At 38.9% G+C, this 22,183-nt stretch overlaps 1 protein-coding gene across 4 annotated transcripts in view; it reads left to right on the forward strand.

Annotated features, from left to right (window-relative positions):
- Positions 1 to 19,000, forward strand: part of BCL11B (BCL11 transcription factor B) — a 97,098-nt gene extending 78,098 nt beyond the window's left edge. For all 4 annotated transcript variants that reach the window (XM_051769464.1, XM_051769466.1, XM_051769465.1 and 1 more), the window contains one exon: positions 11,808 to 19,000. In XM_051769464.1, coding sequence (XP_051625424.1) covers positions 11,808 to 13,819 — 2,012 coding nt within the window. In that variant the 3' untranslated portion in view covers positions 13,820 to 19,000. The remainder of the gene's footprint in view (positions 1 to 11,807) is intronic.
- Positions 19,001 to 22,183: the final 3,183 nt, after the last annotated feature.

A 22,183-nucleotide genomic window follows, 5' to 3' on the forward strand; every position in this document is an offset into this window, starting at 1 on the left:
CAGTGCAGTTCTGTATCTTTAAATGTTGATGCATAACAGTGAAACCAGGTGAGATATGGCCCCAGGTGCCGGCTGTTGCATGCATTGTTGAACAATTTTTAAAGGATGCAGATTGGGTAGTTGGAAGAGGAAAAAGGATGTCTTTTTTCTAAGGAGATCCTTTTTTTTTTCTTGGTGAAATATATTTTAGGTTTAATGAAATGATTAAAAAAAATTATTGACTTAAGCTTCATATATTCCTCTAATAACAGCTCTGTATAATCTAGGCCTGACCTGCCTCCCCCTGATGAGCAGTCTTAGTTGTCATGGAGCCCCAGTTATGCCAAACTGGGGAAGATTTTGTTGAGACCATGAAACTCATTTCACTGGTGATTGTACATAAATGGTGAATTAAAGATCCTTCACAGAATTACTCTGAAGCGAAAGCTTGGATGCTGAAGAGGTCCTCCAAGGACTGCTTCTGCTTTCCATGTCTGCACTTCAAGAGCCTACATGGCTTGAAAAACAACTCCAAAGCGAAGTCTTTTCCTTCATTCCTTTCAACGTAAATCCAGTTTTGAATCATTTTACCTTCAAGTCTGTAGGTTCAAATTCTGTGGTCACCAGAGATGGGTCATCAAGATAAACTGCAGATAATTTGGGTAGTGGGCCATACTGAAGGTGTGTGGCTTATAAACCTAATTAGAGGTGTAGTTTGTTGCAGGCAAAAATTATTGATACACAAGGAAGGTTTTATTCAGAGACATCTGTAGGTTGGCAGCTGTGCCAGCCATCTCTGTTCCTCTAAGTAACGGAAGCCACACAGCCGGGAATAGCAACGGTTTGGTGACAAGTGTTGAGAATATTGGTTGAATTGCACTATGAAAATATTTTCATTATTTTTATTATTACTGTTCTGCAAGCGGATTTGAGATACGTGCCTGCCTATGTCTGCATGCGTGAATGGATGAGCCGGAGAGGGAGGGCTGTTATTTTTATTTTTTTCAATCACACCTCCTTAGCATTTTGTACATATCAGCATTCTAGCCGAGCGATTTGCTAATTGCACTGGAAGACCCACTTTAAATTCAGGAATACTGAAACTTTGAAACTGTAACATTTTGACTGGCGAGAATGACCAGTCTTCTTTTCTCTTTCGCAGTGAGCTAGTTGAAGGAAGCTGGCATTGTCGCAGAGTGAAAGCTCTGCAGAAGTGCCGCAGGTTTTTCATATGGAAATGTGAAATAATGGGGTGATTAAATAGAGCTGTATATTAAAGTACATCTGACATTAGAATTAGCATAATGTGCTCTAGCCCTAGGCTGAGTACTTTATTTGCCATCTGCGTCGGACCAAAATCCCCTGGGGAAGCGCTAAAATATTCTGAATAAACTCAGCCCGAGTTCTTATTGAGAGTAAAATACCATTTGTGGCACGTCGTATTGATTCGTCTTAATTGCGGTGCAGAAAAGAACATTCAGTTGCTGATGACTTTTGTACTCTGTGACAAGTCGGCTGGAGTTATTCTAACACTGCAGTTGGTTAACCTGAACAGACTGTCGTGCTCAGAGAAGGAGAAAACCTTATCTTCAGTAGCATAAACTATAGTATCATCTCCAGGCTTTGCTACTTTCTATCTCGATGCAGCATTTTTTTTTTTATTGTTTTTTATTATTCCCTGAAAACAGCAGCCAATGAACTGGAGGGAAAATGGGGCTTCATTTAATCAGTCCAAGAAAATTCACATTCTTACCTACTTATTCTCCCCAGTCTCCCTCCCCACACTTCCACCCCCATATCGTCTTAAAAAAAATCCAGAAACATCTGACCAGCTTTCATCTAAGGGAGTGAAAATCAGTGGAACTTGTCCTTGAGGATCCATCTCCGGAACCATTAGTTCAAGAGATTTATTATGTATATTCTGTAAAAAGCTGTGGCTTCTCCTGTGCCTAAGCCCACGGTCTTAGTCAGTTGTAATGGTTTGATTTTTGTCAACTCTCCTCTCAAATAGGTTGCTGAATACCTTTGAAAAAGTGCTTATAACATGCATAAAAGATAAATATTTCATCTGAAGGAAAATACTTTGATGCTCCATGCAATTCTGTAACATTCATAAGGTCCAGTTTTTACCCTATAATTGCCTATCATTATACACAATTTACATATTCAAACATTCTCTACAAACCTTAGTCTAGCATGTTTTTATTACAAATTCAGATCAAGGGAATAACCTTTAACTTCAGAGACAAATGAGACAAATTTACAAGTGCATGTCTGCTGTTTTCTTGTGTTTTATAAATCCCCGCAGACCTGAACACTTTTGCTATAACGCCACTCAGAACAATATACATATATTACTACTTGTTTGTAGTGCTTCGGTAATGAGTCCCCTTTGTATTAGATAACCTATATAATTCAGCATCTAGGCCCTCCATAACGTCAATTATCTCCTCATAGCTAAATGTACATTCCATTAAAACAAGATTTACAGCCTTTACAATACTTCTTAGGGTTGAACATGGAGATTTTGTGGATTTAAAGAAGCAGAGATGGGAGTTAGCATTTGTTAAAGAAGCAATGAATTAAAACAAAAATGCTATTTCATTTACTAAATATGAATAGGCACCTAATATCCTAAGAAATAGTTGCAGTAAAACAAACTGAAGTACTCCTGAGGAAAAAAAGACAGGAAAATTTGTTTTCACCCTTTGGCTTCTTTTATTGTTTCCTAATTTACTCTTTATTTTTCCATTATATGACATGGACAATTTTCTTTATGTATCCTTCTTTTAGTTCCTATTCAGATTACTGAGAATTCTTGATTGTAAGATGAAAAAATGGCACCTTAGAAAAGTCTGTGGGAAAAAAAATATCCCAGCACTTGCCAGTTTTCAAACAAAGCTGGTTACAGGAAACCGATTTAAAGGGAAGCTGCTGGCATATTTCATATGTTGTAGAAAAGATTGACATTATTTCAAATGCATTTGAATACCTAATGCTAAGAAAAGGCCTAGAAATGTCCTTTAGCAGTACAACGGTTTTTCATGAGTGCTGTAAATGTGATCCTATACATTAAGCCACCAGCCATGGGTAGTCCTGTGGTCTTTTAATCTCACCCCTGTATTGCATTCCCCATTTTCTCTGATAGTTTTCACTATTTTATACACCAGGTTTGTAAAGCATCATTTCAGTCTGCTAGCTGATGCCTTAGGTTCAGAGAAACTGTCTAAAAGACACAAAGCTGTTTAGATGCTAAAGGTGGAGTCAGTTGAAACTGTTGTATCACAAAGGGCTGATTTAAAAGTTAACTCATTCACTATTGATCTTTTAATATTGATTTTCCTGTTTGCTCCTCACTTTTCACACTTCTCCCTTTCCCTGCTTTATAAATTGCCTTTGTATTTTAGATTTAACACCAATTAGGAGAAGGTGTTCAGAGATGACAAACACGTTTTTTATCTTCCATTGAAATAGTGCTTCTAGGTCAAAATCCCTGTGTCATGAGTTCCAACTTTTCCTATGTATTTTCTTTCCTTTTTTGCACTAAGTAAAAGCATTTCTTATACTTCTGTAGTCTGAACTTCCAGGAAGCCAGAAGCTCTTTTAAGGAACAAGAAATTGGACATCCAGAACGAAGTTGCCCAAAATACCTATTGACATTTTATACCTAAAAATATAATATTGCCATTTTATAATGCACTAGAAATTAAACTGAGCTGTGCATTTGGCCATTTATGTGAATCTGGCAGTACAGATCTGAGGTATGATTAAGTCTCACAGAAAATGGGACCATTGAACACGAACTGCGTCTTCAGCCAAAGGTCGCCCGTGTCCATTAAGAAGTAGGAAGCATCTGTTTGTGTTATGCATGGCTGTAGTCTGCCTGCAGCCTCCTTCTTTTTTGTAACTGTAAATGCCAGAGAGGACATATAATATGCTTCTGGGGAAAGTTTAATGAAAAAAGAACAAGTCACAACTTGCTATATTCATGTAAGTCTAGTTAAGGTCCTTGTTAGTGACAACCTGGTATAGTTTATCTGGAAAAATTCTGCATTGGTGACTGCCACAGCTACTTTGAATTCATAGCAGAGTAATTCAAATCAGAGTTTGGCGAGGTTTATCAGGTTGATATCTCTAAGACTTTGAAGGATTTATGCTCTTTGTTCTTGGAATTCTGAAAGGATTGGCTATAGACAGACAACATGGCAGTCTAACTTCTCAGCCATGTGATCGGTAATTAATCTGTTTGGTTTTCCACTCATTTAATAAAATAGTTCATTCAACAAAACAGGTATTTATTATTACAAGAATGATAAACAGATGATTTGCAGTTCTGCCTAGTAGAAAAGGAACACTGCTGAAATGCTTTCAGAAAATAAAATAGTCTCCCAAAAAATGGGGCAGCACTTAATCCACCAAAACTGGAGTTTGACAGTTGGCTTTAGCACAGAAAGAATTAGTAGTATATTGCTAATAGTAGTGTAATATTAATATATTTTAATATCGGTGCCAATGAGTGTTACTGTAGATATTTTCCAACAGGTAGAAAATGCTCTCAAAAATGTTTGCATTGCTAATCAAAATCGGTTCTGGGAATGAGAGGGTCTTGGGTGTGTAGGTTCTCTTGGCCTAAAGCTTCTTGTATAATCTCTGTAGAGAGCTTGCAGTCTCACTAGTCAAGGTAGAAAAAGGATGGGAAAAACTGTAAAACATACAGGCAGTGTGTGGGAGAAGAATATTGCATGAAGTCGTGATTTGATGATGGCACTAGAAGAGATAGGCTATCAAGAGGCAAGGTAGAAAAGGAGAACAGGGTCTTGTATGGGAGGAAACAGGATTCTGTTACTGAGAAGTAACATCTCTCAGTTCTTCCTTCAGACACCCTTATTTTTCCATCTACCTCTTAAAAATATTTAATTTTTGTTTCCCTGTCACATTCTTTCATTCACTGACCTCATCCTGAGATTCCTCATTTCCAGATGATGACAGGCTGTGTGACCCCTCATGTTGGATTCTTTCATCTAAATCTCCATCTCTTCTTGACTGAGATGCACTTCAGGTTGGCTGAGCTTTACAAGAGACAACAGCTGTTTATCTGAGTGTAGAATTGGAGGTGCATAGGTTGTGAGACTGCAGGCGACTTGTTAAGTCATAAAACACCAACTTTAGCTACCAGTTGATGCTAACTTTATGAACTGTTGGTGATAGTCCCCATCACCCTTAGCAGGATGTGCTGCAAGACTCTCTTGAGCCCTTTCTTTAGATGAGGCAGTGTGGGGATGGATGCACTGCATTAGCTCTGGGGATGGATAGAGGAGTTGTGCTTGTTTTTTATCTTCAGTGCTTGCTGCCATCAAAACAAAATTAAGGTGAAGAGAGGTGTAAAGAGATATGGTTCCTTTGGGTTTGGTGTTTAAAACTAGTGACTGTCATTGGACTGGCAGTGGTGATCCACATCCAGACTTGGACCCTGTTTCACATTTCTGTCTTTTTTATTGAGACTGTCAGTCCTTCTGAAATGGAGGTAGCAGCACTTCCAAACAGCCCAGGGAGTTCAGGAAGGGTAAAACTCTCAATATCGTGTGTGTTCAGCACATGTTTATTATATTATAAACATATGCAAGTAAATGTTCTTGCTAACTTGGATAATTTAAAGTGATAATGTGGCTTATAAAACCTCTTCAGCAGAAATACCTGTATTTGAGATATTTTTGCACCGAGTATGAACCGATATAGTTCACACGGCAGATCCACACTGCAGACACCTGTGAAACATTTGGCCCTTGTCTGGGTGATCTGTCAAACTACATATAACGATACACTTTTTTTTCCACTATGCAACACTAAATCTTTCCAGTATTTAATGCCCTTCTCTTTAATGTCAGTTGGTCTTATAAGAAGACTTGTAAACTCGTGTTCTCAATTATGGCATTTTAATTTAATAATAATTCAATTAAAGGTGTGTTTTTTATGGAGCATCCATGCTACCTTTATTGGTATTATTAGAGTAACCATCATAATAACAAGGAGCAATTATTTAAATATTCATTAAAAATCAAGTGGTGGAGAAGAGAATAATATTGGCTGAAAGATTGTAGGAACCTGATACATGTCTGTTCCTGAGTGCTACAATAAAAGGTGTCCTTTCTTTAAAGCTTGCAAGTTTCTACTTTTTCTGAACTTCTAAAGGTGCAGTAAACCAGCATTAAAATTCCTTAACGTTTTTATTGCTACTGTTGTAACTTTGTAAAAGGGAACAAGAAATATTATCTGGAAAGTCTTGCTAGAGGTAAGGAACGGCCGTGGTTATATGGACCTGACTGCAGGTCCTCACCACAGTCCTGGCAGGGGTTATGGGTGGGTGATTAAAAAGAGGGGGAGTTCATTCTCTGTTACAGCTAATGGAATTATTCAGGCATGCTGAGGGGAGGATTCATAAGGCACTGGATGTCACTGTAGCTCAGCAGAAAATAATGAATTCTCAACAGTTCTTATCTCACACTGATTATTGTTTGATGGTATCCAGAATAACTGAGGATATTTTGAGGGAAATTTTTATCTCCAGGGCAAAGACTCTCAGCATTCAGGGTATATAGAAAGTCATGTACCAACTGGGCGAGGAAGATCTGTGTATCACTAAATGATACAAGTCAGACTGCAGAGGACAGATAAGTCGGGGATTCAGGCTGCCTGGTGCAGTAGGGTGGATGCCCGCAAACGCAGGCTACTCTTGTTCTGGGGAGGGCAAACTGACCTGTCTTTTCTCACTACCCCCTCTAAGGGCAGAATCTGAGAGGCAGTGTCTGAATTTAGCTTTGTTTTGTGCTATTCATGAAAGAGAAAAAAAGCTCATTATTGCTTTGACATTTTGAATGGAACATAATCTGTCATGCAGTAATGGAGGGAACACATTTTAATATTTCTGGAAAAGACCATCTTTTGTCATAATATGCAGAAAAGGCAAGAGTGTTCAATAAGTTCATAGTTTATAATTACCTGCTTTAGGAGAAGATACTAGAGAGATTTTTAATTTCCCAGATAAAAATATTATATGATCTAATGGTTGAGAGTTGAACTCGGCAATTTCAACTGGAAATAAGAGAAGGGGTTTTTTAATACTGAAAATAGCCAACCATGGCCACCGACTACTCCAAAACAAAGTGAATTCTCTCTCACTCAACATTTCCAAATCAAAATGGGAGAAGGAGATGCTAAAAGACATGAAGTAGTTCAACTGCAAATCCCTGGGTTGGATGATGTCTGTATGTGAGGAGCCGACTAAATTGTTTCCTATGTTTTGCATGTGCATCTAGGCAGGACAATATATTATGATCTTAAATTGCAGGAAGAAAGATTAGGCACTTGGGGAACCTTCATGATTATAAAGGAGAGAAGGAATGAGGTAGACTTTGGAAAGACTGTAGAATCTCCATTTGATGACCTCTGAAGTGGGATAGTGGAGCATCTTCCATAGATATGAACAGATGCATAGAAACGGAGCTTAGTGACGGGTTAGGAGGAAATGGGTTCAAACTGAAAGAGAGTAAGTATAGGTTAGATATTAGGAAAAAATTCTTTACTGTGAGGGTAATGAGGCATTGAAACAAGTTACCCAGAGGAGTTGTGAATGCCCTATCCCTGGAAGTGTTCTAGATAAGGCTGGATGGGGCTTTGAGCAACCTGGTCTAGTAGAAGGTGTCCCTGCCTATGGCAGGGGAGTTGGAACAAGATGATCTTTAAGGTTTCTTCCAAGCCATACCATTCTATGATTCTATGATCCCTTGGGTCAGGAACTGGACAAGCCAAACCTTAAGGTTTATCCTAGTCCTCTCATTCTTTAATTTCACAATCCTTCCTAACCTTTGAAACAGTTTTTCTAAATCTATACACCTGTGTCTCAGTAGGATTCAGACCTACAAACCTCTCTATCATTGTCTGAATGTGGTAGTGTGGTAGTGTTTGTTTGGCTTTACTGCAACTGTGAAACTACAATTGGTTGCTCAGGAGTTGTGACCTGGATGTCTCATGTCTGTGTGGTAGATACACCATATCTACCAACTACTGTAAAGATAAAGAATTATACTTGAACTATCAGCCCTGAAATTTGTGCCTTGTTACAGACTGTAGCATTGAAACCACGTGCAATTCATCGAACAGTAATAATGAAGTCTTGGCTTGTGTTTAACTCTAAGCACATGAATAATTTCATCACTATCCAACAGTGCACTTCAGCCTATGCTTAAGTTTCACTGATGTTGATTACTCACATGCTCAAAGTCAAGCACATGCTAAAGTGATAAAGACTGCATATGGCAAAGACTATATAGCTAGTTGTCATAAAGAAGGTATTTAGACAGACTTCAGTGCAGGTGGCAAGGGATTAAGATAGTCATATATCAAAAGTAGCCTTATAACAAAGAGTTTTATAGTATAGGTGCACTGCATTATTAAATATAAGGATCATTCTTGAGCAATATGTGGCTCTTTCTGGGCATGTTTAAAATATTTAACAAGTTTTTGAATATAAAAATGTTTGGAGTGGATCTTCAAAGATTTCTGACATTGTTCTGTTCTTAAAAGTGAGCATCTACACTGCTCAGGGCAACTTTTAGGCAAGAAAACCATGAAGTGATAGTAAGGAAATTAACATTTCATTTATTTATTTATTTATTTATTTATTTTTAAACAAGGAGTCTGGGGACAGTCTTTGAGGGTTGTGAAAGTTTTTAAAAAATAAAATGTATCTATATATGCAGGCATGTACACACAAACACTCATGAAGCAGTCAGAGACTGATAGCCAGATAGCCTGCAGTCAATTTTGTTGTGTTGGGGTCTCCTGAAGAGGAGTCTTAAGGAGCATAAAAGCTAAACAACAGAAAGGAAGAGAAGACTTATGATTGCTAGCTTGTCAATCTTAGATCACTAATAGCACTAATTTGCTGTTTGAAAGAAAACTAAAAAGGAAGGGATTTACTTTCCTCTCTTGAATTTCATGGAGGTGAAATTTTGGAGAACAAAACAAACTAAAACATCTTAATTCCATGTAACATGTAATAGCAAGCATCCAGCCAGCTGCCATTTTGAGGGTAATTTTTTTAATCAGCCATTTCAGTTTTAGATTGGCCTTGATCCTCAGCCTGCTCAGGAATTTTTCTTCTTACGTATGTGCCTTTGCTCAAGTAAATGTGTTGCTGTTGTTGTCGTCTAATACACAGCTGCTTTCTTCCTCCTGTCAGTTCTTGAGCTAAGCAAAGAGAATGCATGCACACACACAGACACTCACACACTTTATTTTTTTAAAGAAAAAAAGCTCCACAACAAAAAAGAATGCATGCTGTGACTTTAAAAATTAAATAATCGAACAGCTGTGGGTAATAAATCGATTAATTAGAGTGGATAAAGTGAAGGTGAAGGGTGCAGAGCACTCTTTAATTTGAAGATATATGACCTTGTAAGATGCTGCACTTCATTTGCTATTAGATCACACTTTGGAAGGGGCTTTATTAAAATCTATTCCAGGGTGAGCTGAGGTAAAACATATTGTTTAAAAAAGCTTTTGACAGAGTATGTTATATACTTTAGTCTGCTTCAGTGATTTCTGTCACTTTTTATACTACACATGTTGCTGTGCAAGAAAAGTTAAAGGTCTAGACATTTTCATCATATTTCTGTAAGAAACAGAAATTTAAATATTTGAAGTAATAATGGGGGCATTTACTGTTCCTTTGGCTGCAAAGCTGACATAAAACTTCCTAACTGCCTCAGTGCTGAGTAGATTTTTAAGGGATAATGTATCAGTTCCTTTCCATGTTTGTATGTGGCTTTCATTAATGTCAATAGCAGTTATGGGCACTTTTTCCAAGCCGAGTGCAGTTCTCAAACTTGTGTTTTTTTCGAACAGCGATTGTTAGAGATTAATCAAAGCAACTGCATCTGTCTCGTACAGACACAGCATGCGGGGCTGGGGCACAGGGGCCATGTCAGCCAGGCACAAATGCCCGTCGTATTGTATACATTTTTTCTTGGCTGTGAAGAGGTGGCTTCCCTGAAATCGAGATTTGAAGCTGCTGTCCACAGCAATAGCCTTACTAAATCAACAGAAGCATGAGGAGTTGCATCACGTTTATCACCTACCTTTGTAAATAAGTCTCAATCTGATACATACTTTTTCCTTTATGCTGTTATGGATGTATGTCGGGTGATAAGATTAGATAAACTGACAGGCTGATAGGTAGGTAGATAATCTTCTAGCCTCCTTGTCTAAGGTTTTGTAGGTTTTGTTAGCAGCAGCTGTTCCTGCAACAGCCAGAAGAGGGGAATTCAGTCAGCAGCAATCCCACTTCTCCTGATGTGCCCGAGTTTTTTTTCTTTGTCTGCTATGAGTCATTCCCCTTTACAAGGTAGTTTCGATAATGCGGTTCTGCTCACCTTATAAACTCTTTCATTTTCAAGCTCATGCATCAGGCTTTTGTGAATGGCAACCTCCCTGTCTAGAAAAGGGTCTGTATAGTTCAGCTTTGGATCTGAGCACCTGTGGAGCGGCTGGATCAGGCATTGCTTGGGTCCTTGCACCGTCATGGGTCAGGCAGGAAGCTTGGTTCAGGTTCTGAACTATCAGGAAGTTTAGTGCCTTTAGGTGCAGTGGGGCCATCACTAGCCAAAATATGTGCTTTCATAAACAACCAAACAAACAAGCAAGAAATTAATTTTAGGTTTTCCAAAATGTGCAGTTGTTTTTTCAGGAAACCTTCCCCTCATTTAATAACAAATAACAAAACAAATCCTGGACCGTGAATTTCAAGTTGACACATATTTATGAATTTATCAGAGTCTTGCAGAGACATTGAAGAAAGGAGGGGAGTGGGAGAAAAGTGCTTTTTGAAGATAGGACACAGTTTATATTGTGCCCAGGACTGGAATTTTCTAGCTAGCAAAATTATGACTGTGGTGCAGACTTGTCCACACCTGTCCTTTATGTAAAGCTGAATCAAGGTTAAAGGAATGCTTTCCACCTTTATGCAGCCGTTCAAAGAGGCTAGAAAAGCAAACAGAACAATGTTTTTGGCTCTGGTGAGCGTTTCTGCATTGGAGGGCAGGCTCAGGCTCAGAAATTTTTGGGACCCAGTTCAAGCACGGCCCGACATTTGTTACTGTTAATTGCAACTGTGCTGTCAGCTTTGATTACCGGATGTTTCATTTGAGTGGCTTCTTGGTGTTTTGGCAAAAAGAATGTCAAAGTGGTTTATGCAAGGGTATGTTTTCCAAACCCCTGTTGACTTGAATAGGACTTGTGTGGCTAAATACCTACATAGTATTTTAAAAATGGAAGTGCTGGCATGACTGAAGCATGTATAAATTAAATTCAGCAAGATCTCAGGGGACTGCTGCATGAAGTATATAAAATGAAAGAATGAAAATGACACTGAAGCTCCTTGCAGGTGCCTTGTAAAACCTACCACGCTGCATTTTCCTTGGTTTTCGTACGTAGTCATAAATCCCTTGAAACAAATTTCTTTTTGTGGAATAAACACATGAAAGGATTAGGATCCTTACACGTCATGAAGGAAGGTTTTATTTGCGAGTTAGAGGATGTAAATGTATATAGCAGAAATGAGTACGTGTGATATTTGTCATACATGTTAAGTGAATAAGTGTGGTGAGTAAATGTGCTGTTCAACAATTTATATCAGTCAATACGTCGCAATTAAATCCTTTCAGAAATGCCAAGAAGGAAATGTGTTAGCAAAATAAAGTGCATGCCAACTGTATTTAAATGTTCTCCTCTGTATTATTTTTTAAGTGTTCTTTCTGCTTTTTCTTTTATAGGTAAAGATGAGCCTTCAAGCTATATTTGCACAACATGCAAGCAGCCTTTTAATAGCGCTTGGTTCTTGCTTCAGCATGCCCAGAACACACATGGATTCCGCATCTACCTGGAAACAAGCCCTTCAAACAGTTCCCTTACTCCACGCATCACCATCCCTCCTCCTCTGGGACCGGAGACTGTTGCACAGTCCCCGCTGATGAATTTTCTTGGAGACAGCAACCCTTTTAATCTTTTGCGGATGACAGGACCCATCTTGCGCGAACACCCTGGCTTTGGTGAGGGTCGGCTCCCAAACACACCTCCGCTGTTCAGCCCACCGCCTCGTCATCATCTGGATCCACATCGCCTTAGTGCCGAAGAAATGGGGTTAGTTGCCCAGCATCCCAGTGCCTTTGACAGAGTTATGCGTTTAAACCCCATGGCAATTGAGTCCCCAGCGATGGATTTCTCCAGAAGGCTTCGAGAGCTGGCAGGAAACAGTTCCACCCCTCCGCCAGTCTCACCCAGTCGCACCAACCCTATGCATCGCCTGCTGAATCCTTTCCAGCCAAGTCCTAAATCACCTTTTTTGAGCACCCCGCCACTGCCCCCCATGCCCCCCAGCAGCACTACGCCTCCCCAGCCTCAGGCCAAGAGCAAGTCCTGTGAATTTTGTGGGAAAACATTCAAATTCCAGAGTAACCTTATTGTGCACCGGCGCAGTCACACAGGAGAAAAGCCCTACAAGTGTCAGCTCTGTGACCATGCTTGCTCCCAGGCCAGCAAGCTAAAACGCCACATGAAAACACATATGCATAAAGCTGGCTCCATGACAGGCAGGTCAGATGATGGACTGTCCACCACTAGTTCCCCTGAGCCAGGCACAAGTGAGCTCACTGGAGAGGGACTGAAATCCAGTGAGGCAGATTTCAGGAACGAGAGCGATCCTTCTCTGGGCCATGACAATGAAGAAGAGGAAGAGGAGGAGGAGGAGGAAGAGGAACTTGAAAATGAGAGCCGGCCAGAGTCAAGCTTCAGTATGGACTCAGAGCTGAGTCGTAACCGAGAAAACGGCTCCAAGTCGCTGCCAGACGAGAAATCCCTCGTCCTGGGAAAAGTCATCGAGAATGTAAGTCTAGGTGCCATTCAGCAATATAACGACATGTTAGCTGAAAAACAGAAGAGGAGTAGCTTCATGAAAAGGTCCTCTGATCAGCGAGACTTGTGTCCTCGAGATCTCTGTCAGAGAGATCCGGGCGATGAAGACTCAGTGGTAGGAGAGCTGGACCGCACTGAGGAAGGTGCGGTCAATGGAAGAAACTTTGGCCCGGGTGAACCCTTCCCAAACTTGTTCCCCCGTAAGCCAACACCTATCACGAGCCCCAGTTTAAACAATTCTTCTAAAAGAATAAAGGTAGAGAAAGATTTGGACTTGCCACCAGCAACGATAATACCTTCCGAAAACGTTTACTCCCAGTGGCTGGTAGGGTATGCAGCATCGCGGCACTTCATGAAGGATCCGTTCCTCGGATTCACAGACTCCCGACAATCCCCCTTCGCGACCTCTTCCGAGCACTCGTCGGAGAATGGGAGCCTGCGTTTCTCCACTCCGCCGGGGGACATGCTGGACGGGGGGCTCTCAGGGCGCAGCGGAACGGCGAGCGGAGGCAGCACCCCCCACATCAGCGGACCCGGCCCCGGGCGACCCAGCTCGAAGGAAGGGCGCAGGAGCGATACATGTGAGTACTGTGGCAAGGTCTTTAAGAACTGCAGCAATTTGACGGTACACCGTCGGAGCCACACTGGAGAGCGGCCTTACAAATGCGAGCTCTGCAACTATGCATGTGCCCAGAGCAGTAAGCTGACGCGCCATATGAAAACGCATGGCCAGATAGGGAAGGAGGTCTACCGCTGCGACATTTGCCAGATGCCCTTCAGTGTTTACAGCACCCTGGAGAAACACATGAAAAAGTGGCATGGAGAACATTTGCTGACAAATGACGTCAAAATTGAGCAGGCAGAAAGAAGCTAAGGCCCCCCCCCCTCCCTCCTGCCCCTCCCCGCCCCCACCTCCACTAGGTTAAATTTCAGGGGTCTAGGTAACATTTTATTTGTACAGTTTAACTATTGCCAACTGAGAAAAGATGACCTAACTTGCCTCCGTAAACATAACTTAGCATAACTATGGTAGGTGCCAGACTTTGGCACTTAAATATAACCTGTGTCTACAAAGTTCTATTAAACCCGAGGGTTGATTAAGGCAGTAAAAATTGTGGAGCCTTTTAACTGTGCAATAATTTCTGTATTTATTGGGTTTTTGTAATTTTTTGGCATGTGCAGGTACTTTTTTTTATTCTTTCTGTTTAAATTTCTTTTAAAATTTTGTTGGGTATCCCTTTTTAATTTTACCCAGTCGTAGCCTGAGATTACTTGCATTGTAGGGGAGAAACATATCTTTTAAAATTATAATTTTTGGGCCGCTGCTTTGTTGAAATTTAAGCTAAGTGTGTGTAATTTCTTGTGAAGAAGCCAGCATGAGAAACGAAATCTTTTTTTCTTTCTTTTTTCTTTCTTTCTTTCTTTCTTTTTTTAAATTTTTCTTTCCCCTTCTTTAAATAACCTTGAGGATTAGGGAAAACAAAACTGTACAGCGGATAACAATCTTTAAAATTAGCACTTTCTTTCAAAATTGGATCAAATACATAGCACTGACAATGTCACTGATGATAGAGGCCTTTTGTAGATGGATTGTAGCACTAAAGCTATGACAGCAAAAAAGACAAAGGTGCAGAAGGCAGCTACATTCAAAACCCAGAAACATTCTTAATTGTACATTACTATCTGATAGTTTCTTCTTGTTAAAAGCTATGGCAACATAAGGGTGCCAGTTTGTCACTTTTTGCAGTGTTTTTCCCTCCCTCTTCCCCTCCTGTGACTCTTCCTAGAGACAATAAATGAACATTTAGAGCATTGTAATATTATTTTCAAACCTCAGAGGAGCCAAATGCCATCTTTTTTCTTAATTTTTTTTTTCTTTTTAAACCACAAAATCATAAAATTTGAATTCAGGACATCTACTTCAGTCTGTATTTGCTGTGGTTTAATGTTAGAAGATGGAAAAGTGTGATTTTCTCAATGAAAAGCCTCAACTCATAGGCATTTGGTTTATGAGTAGGAATATTATATGATGTACAGTGATGTTATTGTAAGGAAGAGAAAAATAAATCCTGGTTGATTTACCTGTCTTGGCAAGATTCTGCTCCTACTGAAGTCGGTAAGAGTTTTTCCCTTGACTTAATTAGGAACAGAATGGAATTGTATTCAGAAAAAAGCATTACAACAGACAAAAAGTAAAGCAAAGGAAAACGCACCTGTTCTACTTTTAAATTCCAAATATTTTAAAGCCTTTTAGAACTAATATTAGCAAACAGTAGACAATTATGGTTAGAGATTTTAATTATGTTGACCCGCACTTTAAAGCTTTTGTTTGTGGTTAAGAGAAAAATGGCTTCTCAACAAGAAATTACATCATATCCTACTTGGCCCAAAGGTGGGTTAAACTGTAAGGGAACAGCTGAGATTAAGTGTCAGTGTTGCTAAGCATGGCATTCACAATACTGGCACTATAAAGAAAAATAAATAAAATAATTTATTGGACAGTTTTTCTACTGCCATTCAATTTGACGTGAGTGCCTTGAAAACTGATCTTCCTATTTGAGTCTCTTGAGACAAATGCAAAATGTTTTTGTGAAATGGAAAGACTTTTAAAAAAAAAGTAAAACAAGAAAAGTACATTCTTTAGAAAAAAAAAAAAAGAGCCACATTTACTTAAAAAAATTACTGGTTGAAGATAGTGGACATGAAAATGCCATAAGACCCAATCAAATGAAGATGTATACCCAGCACAACTTCGGACGTACATTAGCTGAATTATTCTCAGCTTTTTTTTTTTTTCAGGACAACGCTGCTTAGGAAATGGAATGGAAATGATTTACTGCTGAATTAAAACTCAAATGACACAAATTACAAGTTGCTATCATTGAATGAAAAAAAACAATTCAGGAACAACGGCTAATTTTTTTTTAAAAGTTAAATTTAGTGCACTCTGTCTTAAAATACGTTTACAGTATTGAATACATACAAGGGTAAAAAAGAAATTGTGTGTATGTGTGTTTGAGCAATCTTTTTTTTTTTTCAAAGTTTGCTTAATAGGTTATTAAAAAAAAATGCCATAATGGCCATGTGTATATTGTTTTCTTTTGGTGACGGGGTTTTAGTATATATTATATATATTAAAATTTCTTGATTACTGTAAAAGTGGACCAGTATTTGTAATAATGGAGAATGCCTGGGCATTTTACAAAACCAGAAAGAAAAAAAAAATTTTCTTTTTTCCTTGAAAATGTTGCAGTAAAATTTAAATGGTGGGTCTATAAATTTGTTCTTGTCACTGTAACTGTAAAGTCTTGAGTTTTAGTAAATTTTTTTCTGCCTTGGGTGTTGAATTTTTATTTCAAAAAATGTATAGAATCTTGTATTCGGGGATTAAAAGGTGATTGCTACACCACGTAGAAAAAGTATGTAGAAAAAAGTGCTTAATATTGTTATTGCTTTGCAGAAAAAAAAAAAAAATCACGTTTCTGACCTGTACCTATTTTTCTCTTTTTTTCTCCCCTTTGCCCCCCTTCCTTCCCCTTCTGGAATGGATATTGATATTGGTTGATTCATATGATGTAGGCACTTGCTGTATTTTTACTGAAGCTTGTAATTTTTTAACTGTACGCTTGTCCTTTTAAAGGGATTTAATGTACCTTTTTGTTAGTGAATTTGGAAATAAAAATAAAAACAAACAAACAGGCTGCCATAATATATTTTTTTAATTTGGCAGGATAAAATATTGCAAAAATAAAAAAAAATTTGTATGTGAAGTCCTTATTGTACAGGAAAAAAGGGGGTTGTTAGACGACCTTTCAGTAAAAGAAACAAAACAAAATAATTGCTTTTTTATTTTAAATTTTTTTGTTGTTGTTGTTCACGAATAATTTTAGTTGTATATATATTTTTTTTGTCAGAAATGGCCTACAAAAAAGTGCTGTTCCTACAGGGCTCTAAATAACTTCAAAGCTGCCTGGACCCCTTGCATCAAGGTTTTACCAGGTATGGTTGAACCAGGCTGGATGGTTATTTCCTGTTTGTGTGAAATGAAATTCTGTTCCCGGAAAGGTGTCTGGGGTGACATCCCACAGCTTCCCTGCAGATATGAGAGAGAGAGAGAGAGGAGATTTCTTCCCCTCCTTCCAAACAAGAAGATGTCCAATCCATCTTCCCTCTCCTGGCCAACCCCCACTCACTGCTCCTCACACCCTGCCACCACCCTCTGGAAGAAAGTCTTTTTATAGCAAAAAGTGAGAGCTGTTGCATCCACTTTGACATAAAATGGTCTGCTGTTGGTACAGCTGTAATCGGGTTGAAGAAAAATTAGTCCAGGCACAGCCCTCCTCTTCCCTGTCAGAACAGGACCGACTCCGTGTACAGGTCTTGCCAGTCCATGTTATTAGCTGCTTTGCTGCTGTTCACTTCTAATTGTACATTCCATAAATTTCTGAATGTTTGAGGGATTGGGATGAAATCCTGTACCTTTTGATTTCTCTCTTCTTTGCAGTCCTTTTTCTCTCTCTCTCTCACACTCTTTCCCTTTTGGGTCGAGGGGAAAGAGAGGTGGAAGAAGAGGCACTAGTGCTTCAGCGAAGGGGAGAAGGGGAAAATACTCAGTGCTCTCACATGAAACGGTGGTAAAACTTAAAACAAAAAGAAAAAAAAAAATTTGCCATGCCAAATTCTTCTGCTGCTTTCATTAGTGCAGAAACACTGGAACAATTGGAGAGGCATGGGTGTGACAGGGAGAATTTGGTCCAGCTACCTAACAGATAGATGTATGCCTTCCAGACTTGAATGATGTACCCTTAAGACTTCTGGAGAAATTCTGGATCTCAATTAAACTGATATAAATCAGGAATTATTCATAACTCTTAGTCCTGAATTACTCCAACATAACAGAGGTTGGAATGTGGTCCCTTAAAGGCACATTTTCACTTTTTGGTGAAAATTCAGATCTCTGGAGTTTCGCATAAATCCAGAGTCATGTCACCGAACTCAGAAGAATCTCGGACTTGTATCAATGCAATGAAGATCAGAAGTTAACTGCACATTTTCAGTCCACATTTCATTAATTTAAGAAATAATTTCACCTTTCATTTTAGTGTAAGTTGCTTAGGAGCTCCAGTCTCCCTGTTGTTTTTAATGATCCAGAATAGCAAACACCAGCAGTTGTCTAATTTTGTGACTTAGATCACTGAAACTAACAGTAAGTCACCCAAAAGCACAAGGGTTGTGTTTCTGCAGACTGTAGTGATACTGAAATGGCCCTCCTTATCTTCTAGCTTAGAAGAGCTGTAGTTTACTAGGCCATAAGCACAATATAACATGGACATAGCTAGAATGCTGCCACAGTTCTTTTCACACTTAAGGTAGTTTTTCATTACTTTTTTGAGGTTGAATTTATTACTTTCATTGTTTCTAGTCCTGCTGCCTTTGCAGTCCAGAGCAAAACTCCGGTCAACTCCCTTGGCAGCAGGACAGGTCCGGGAACCTGGTTTTAGAAAGAAAAATACCAATTTTTAAGGAAAGGGTCAAAAAATCAGCATTTCATCCCAGTCCTATGTAAAAGACAGTCCAAGGTTTTGTTTATCACAGGCAAACTCATTTTTATGGTGCTCTTTGTATTTTAGAACTGCAAAGCAAAGTAACGTTGATTTAAGTTGTTTGCATTTGTACCGGCAAGGCAAAATATTTTTATTACCTTTTTCTATTACTTATTGTATGAGCTTTTGTTGTTTACTTGGAGGTTTTGTCTTTTACTACAAGTTTGGAACTATTTATTATTGCTTGGTATTTGTGCTCTGTTTAAAAAACGAGAGCACTTTTTTTTTTATTATGGATAAAATGTTGAGATGGCTGGAGGTCATTTCAATATGGCTTAGTGAAATATTTATTGTTCCTTTTATTCTCTGTACAAGATTTTTGGCCTCTTTTTTTTCCCCTTATTGTCACAATGTTGAGTTCAGCATGTGTCTACCATTTCATTTGTACGCTCGTTCAAAACAACGTTTGTTCCAGTTTCAAGTTATAAAAATAAATTGGACATTTGACTTGATCTCCAAATCTTGTCTTTCCTGGTTCTTTGAAATTGAGGGATGGGAAGGGAAAAAAAGAAAGGAGTGAGGAGTTGAAGCTTCAGTACAGATGATAGAGCTTATGCTGTATTTTCTGTCACTTCTCATGGGAGTCAGCCAGGAGAGAATTCTTGTTTGGGGAGGACATGTGAGAACCTGCATGATGCTAAGTAGATGCTCAAGTCCTGATTACATCCCTTCGACTTAAATATGATATAAGGTATTTCCTGAGTAGGGGTCTTGAGACAAAATGGTAGAATAATGCTTGAAGCAGTCACATTTCTCATATGAAATTGTGTTATATTTGGGGCCATTACCTCAATTTTCTAAAAGCAGGTGAGACCTGCTTTGCTCTTGTGTTTCTTTCCATCCCTCCACACAAACTTAACTCTATGGTCTGTGCACTTAAGTTTGTTAATGTGTTCTGCTTCTTGGATGCCAATGCAAAGAGGGAGAACACTTACCAATTCAATCAGGACCTCAATTTGGGCCACAAACTGTATTATGCGGGAAGCGCCAAAATATAACTGCAGCTAAACGTGCTCCTCGTCCTCCTCAGCTAGGCACAAAGGCGTGCACAGTGAAAGGCAGAATTTTGCACAATTTGAGGATAATTTTGCACAGTTTGAGGATAACAGCTGACAGCTACAGACAGTTCACTATCCTGATGTTCTTTATCAAGCCAACCTGTTAGCTAATGCATGGAAATTTTAAATAAGAGAATTGTTATTCAAACCATTATTGGACAGCATAGGAAAGATTTGTAGTGTCAGAGACCAGATTCTGATTTTCTGGAGGCCCTGGTCCAACAAACCATGTAACAGGCTTGTGATTCAAAGCAGGCGGGTAATTGAAATTCATTTCAAAGGAACTGCTCCTGGACTTAAAAGTATTTGGCTCAACTCAGAAGTCAGGAGGGGAAGCTAAGTGTTTTGTGCTACAGAAGAGCTCCTACAGATGGTCTCTTCCTGATCTCAGGCTCCCTGAATCTACAATCTAAATTTAGGTATGTGTGTAAGTGCTTTGCTGGATCAAGGCTTCAGAGTGATATAAAAGTTACAGGCTTTGAAAAGTTGCACTCATGAAAAACCAGTGAAAATGAAATCAGAACCCGACGCTGACAATTATATTGGGCAATAGTTCACGCTATAATTTCCCAAATGCCATGTTCGTTTTGGATGCCTTCTGCAGTGAGCTGTAAAGGCTGTTACATTTTACTTCTAAATTTTGTACAGTTTGCATTTGAATGGGGTGTTTTTGACACCCCATAAACATGACTTCACTCTAGCTGAGCTTTACACCACTGTGTCGTTTTGTCAGCTGTAAAGGCGCTGCAGGCCTTGCAGATGTTGATGTGGTGTTCGAAGGTTTAGCAGCAGCAGCCTCTACTGTGCATTGTGGCTTGTGGCTGGAAAGGCTTGGAGATACAAGGGGACAGACTCTCTGTCTGTTGCCTGTGCTAGGGGAGGTGGTATCTGCCCAGCAAGGAGAAGCATGGACCTCCTGGAAGTTGTAATGCCTTCACTCATCACTATTGGATCTGTTAGAGCTTGTCTGTCAGAGCTCTGATTACTCACACATGTTGGCATGACGGAAAAAGTAGAATTAGGCCCTTTTTACAGAGAAAATGTGAGAAATCACACAAATAAAGCTGCAAACAACTAAATCCAAATGAGTCTCTTTGCAACATCCTTGGGTTGGATATTCCTGTTTCACACATGCCTATGTAATCCAAGAACTCCATTATAATTAGTAAAGGAAAAGGACTTAGAAAAATCTTTGTGAAATCCAAGTGAAACCAGTGGAATTCAAACTTTGGTATGAAAGAAGAGACACTTTAACTCAGCATTATAATTATTATAATGAAAAACTACTTTAAAGGTGATTTGATTTCTCAAGGTCCTTATTCTTCACACTGATTGTACACTACATTGCTTCTTTGGATTCAATACATTTACTACTGATTTACATAAGCATTCCATGGACTTGAATCTGGCTTAGTGGCTTTACATACATAAAACTTACATAAATTGTAAGAACGTATAACGGAATAGCATTGGCCATTGAACTGTAAGACCACAATTGAGATTTTTCCACCAAAATGTGGAGATCAAGAGTTGCATTTACCCTACCAAAGGACAGAAAGATACCATGTGATCTATACATCCAATTAAAATGGCTTGAAAACTGAGCATTCAAAATGAAAGGCTTGTGAACAGACCAATAATTATACACCAAAATCATTCAGGAAATAATTCTGAATAATGAATATATTTGAGAAAATTGTGATCTATTTGCAGACAACTTGTAAGCAAAAAAGAAGCAACATTTGCCTAATAGTTGATTTGCTCTGAATTATTCTCCTAGCTCAGCTAAACACTGACCTTTAGCTACTCAATGACAACATGGATTTCACTGTCTGACAAATGACAGACCGTTCTCTGGGATCACATGTGTTAGAGATGGAAAAGACCTATTCACTCCAATACACCACCAATGCAGGACTATTTCTTTCAGTACGTTTCCTAAACAGGATATTATATAGAACAGGATCAAATATAATTTTACACCTACACATTGAAAAAAAATTGGTTGGTAAGGAGAGATTCTTCACCCAGGTTTGTCACTGTCCGTTTTCCCATGGCTTTGATCACAGCATATGACAATATTGTTCTAAATTTATTGAGAGCGGACATACACTTAGGGCTTATTTGGACCACAGTTTGAGGGTGAGGCTAGTTCCAAAAGTTGTTCAGATTTGTCTATTTCTGGTACTAATTAGGAGACCATTGCATTATGCAGACAAGGTATTGATTTACAGATAACTTTTTCTGCACACAAAAATAGTTGTAGGTTTCCTTTTACGTGTATCTTTTAAATTATTTCTTATTCTGTCAGGATACCTGTAATAAAGTTCCTGTGCAATGGAAGTACAGTTACATGTTTTCATATAGAGTTGGCAAGTGGCAGTGCTGATTATGGCGGAAGTCACAGGTATCATCAGAGAACATAAAAGCTAATAAGAATGTGAAGGAAAATGATGTTTCAATGATTCCTATAAACTGACTAGGAATTGCAATAATGCAAAAAAATACACATCACTTTTCAATAATGTTTGAAGCATAAATAATAGATGCCCAATGACTAACAAGTTAGATATATGT

The sequence above is a fragment of the Manacus candei genome, unplaced genomic scaffold (assembly GCF_025592945.1).
Source record: "Manacus candei isolate 608988 ecotype Guabito, Panama unplaced genomic scaffold, ASM2559294v1 h1tg000109l, whole genome shotgun sequence".
Classification (NCBI taxonomy): Eukaryota; Metazoa; Chordata; class Aves; order Passeriformes; family Pipridae; genus Manacus; species Manacus candei.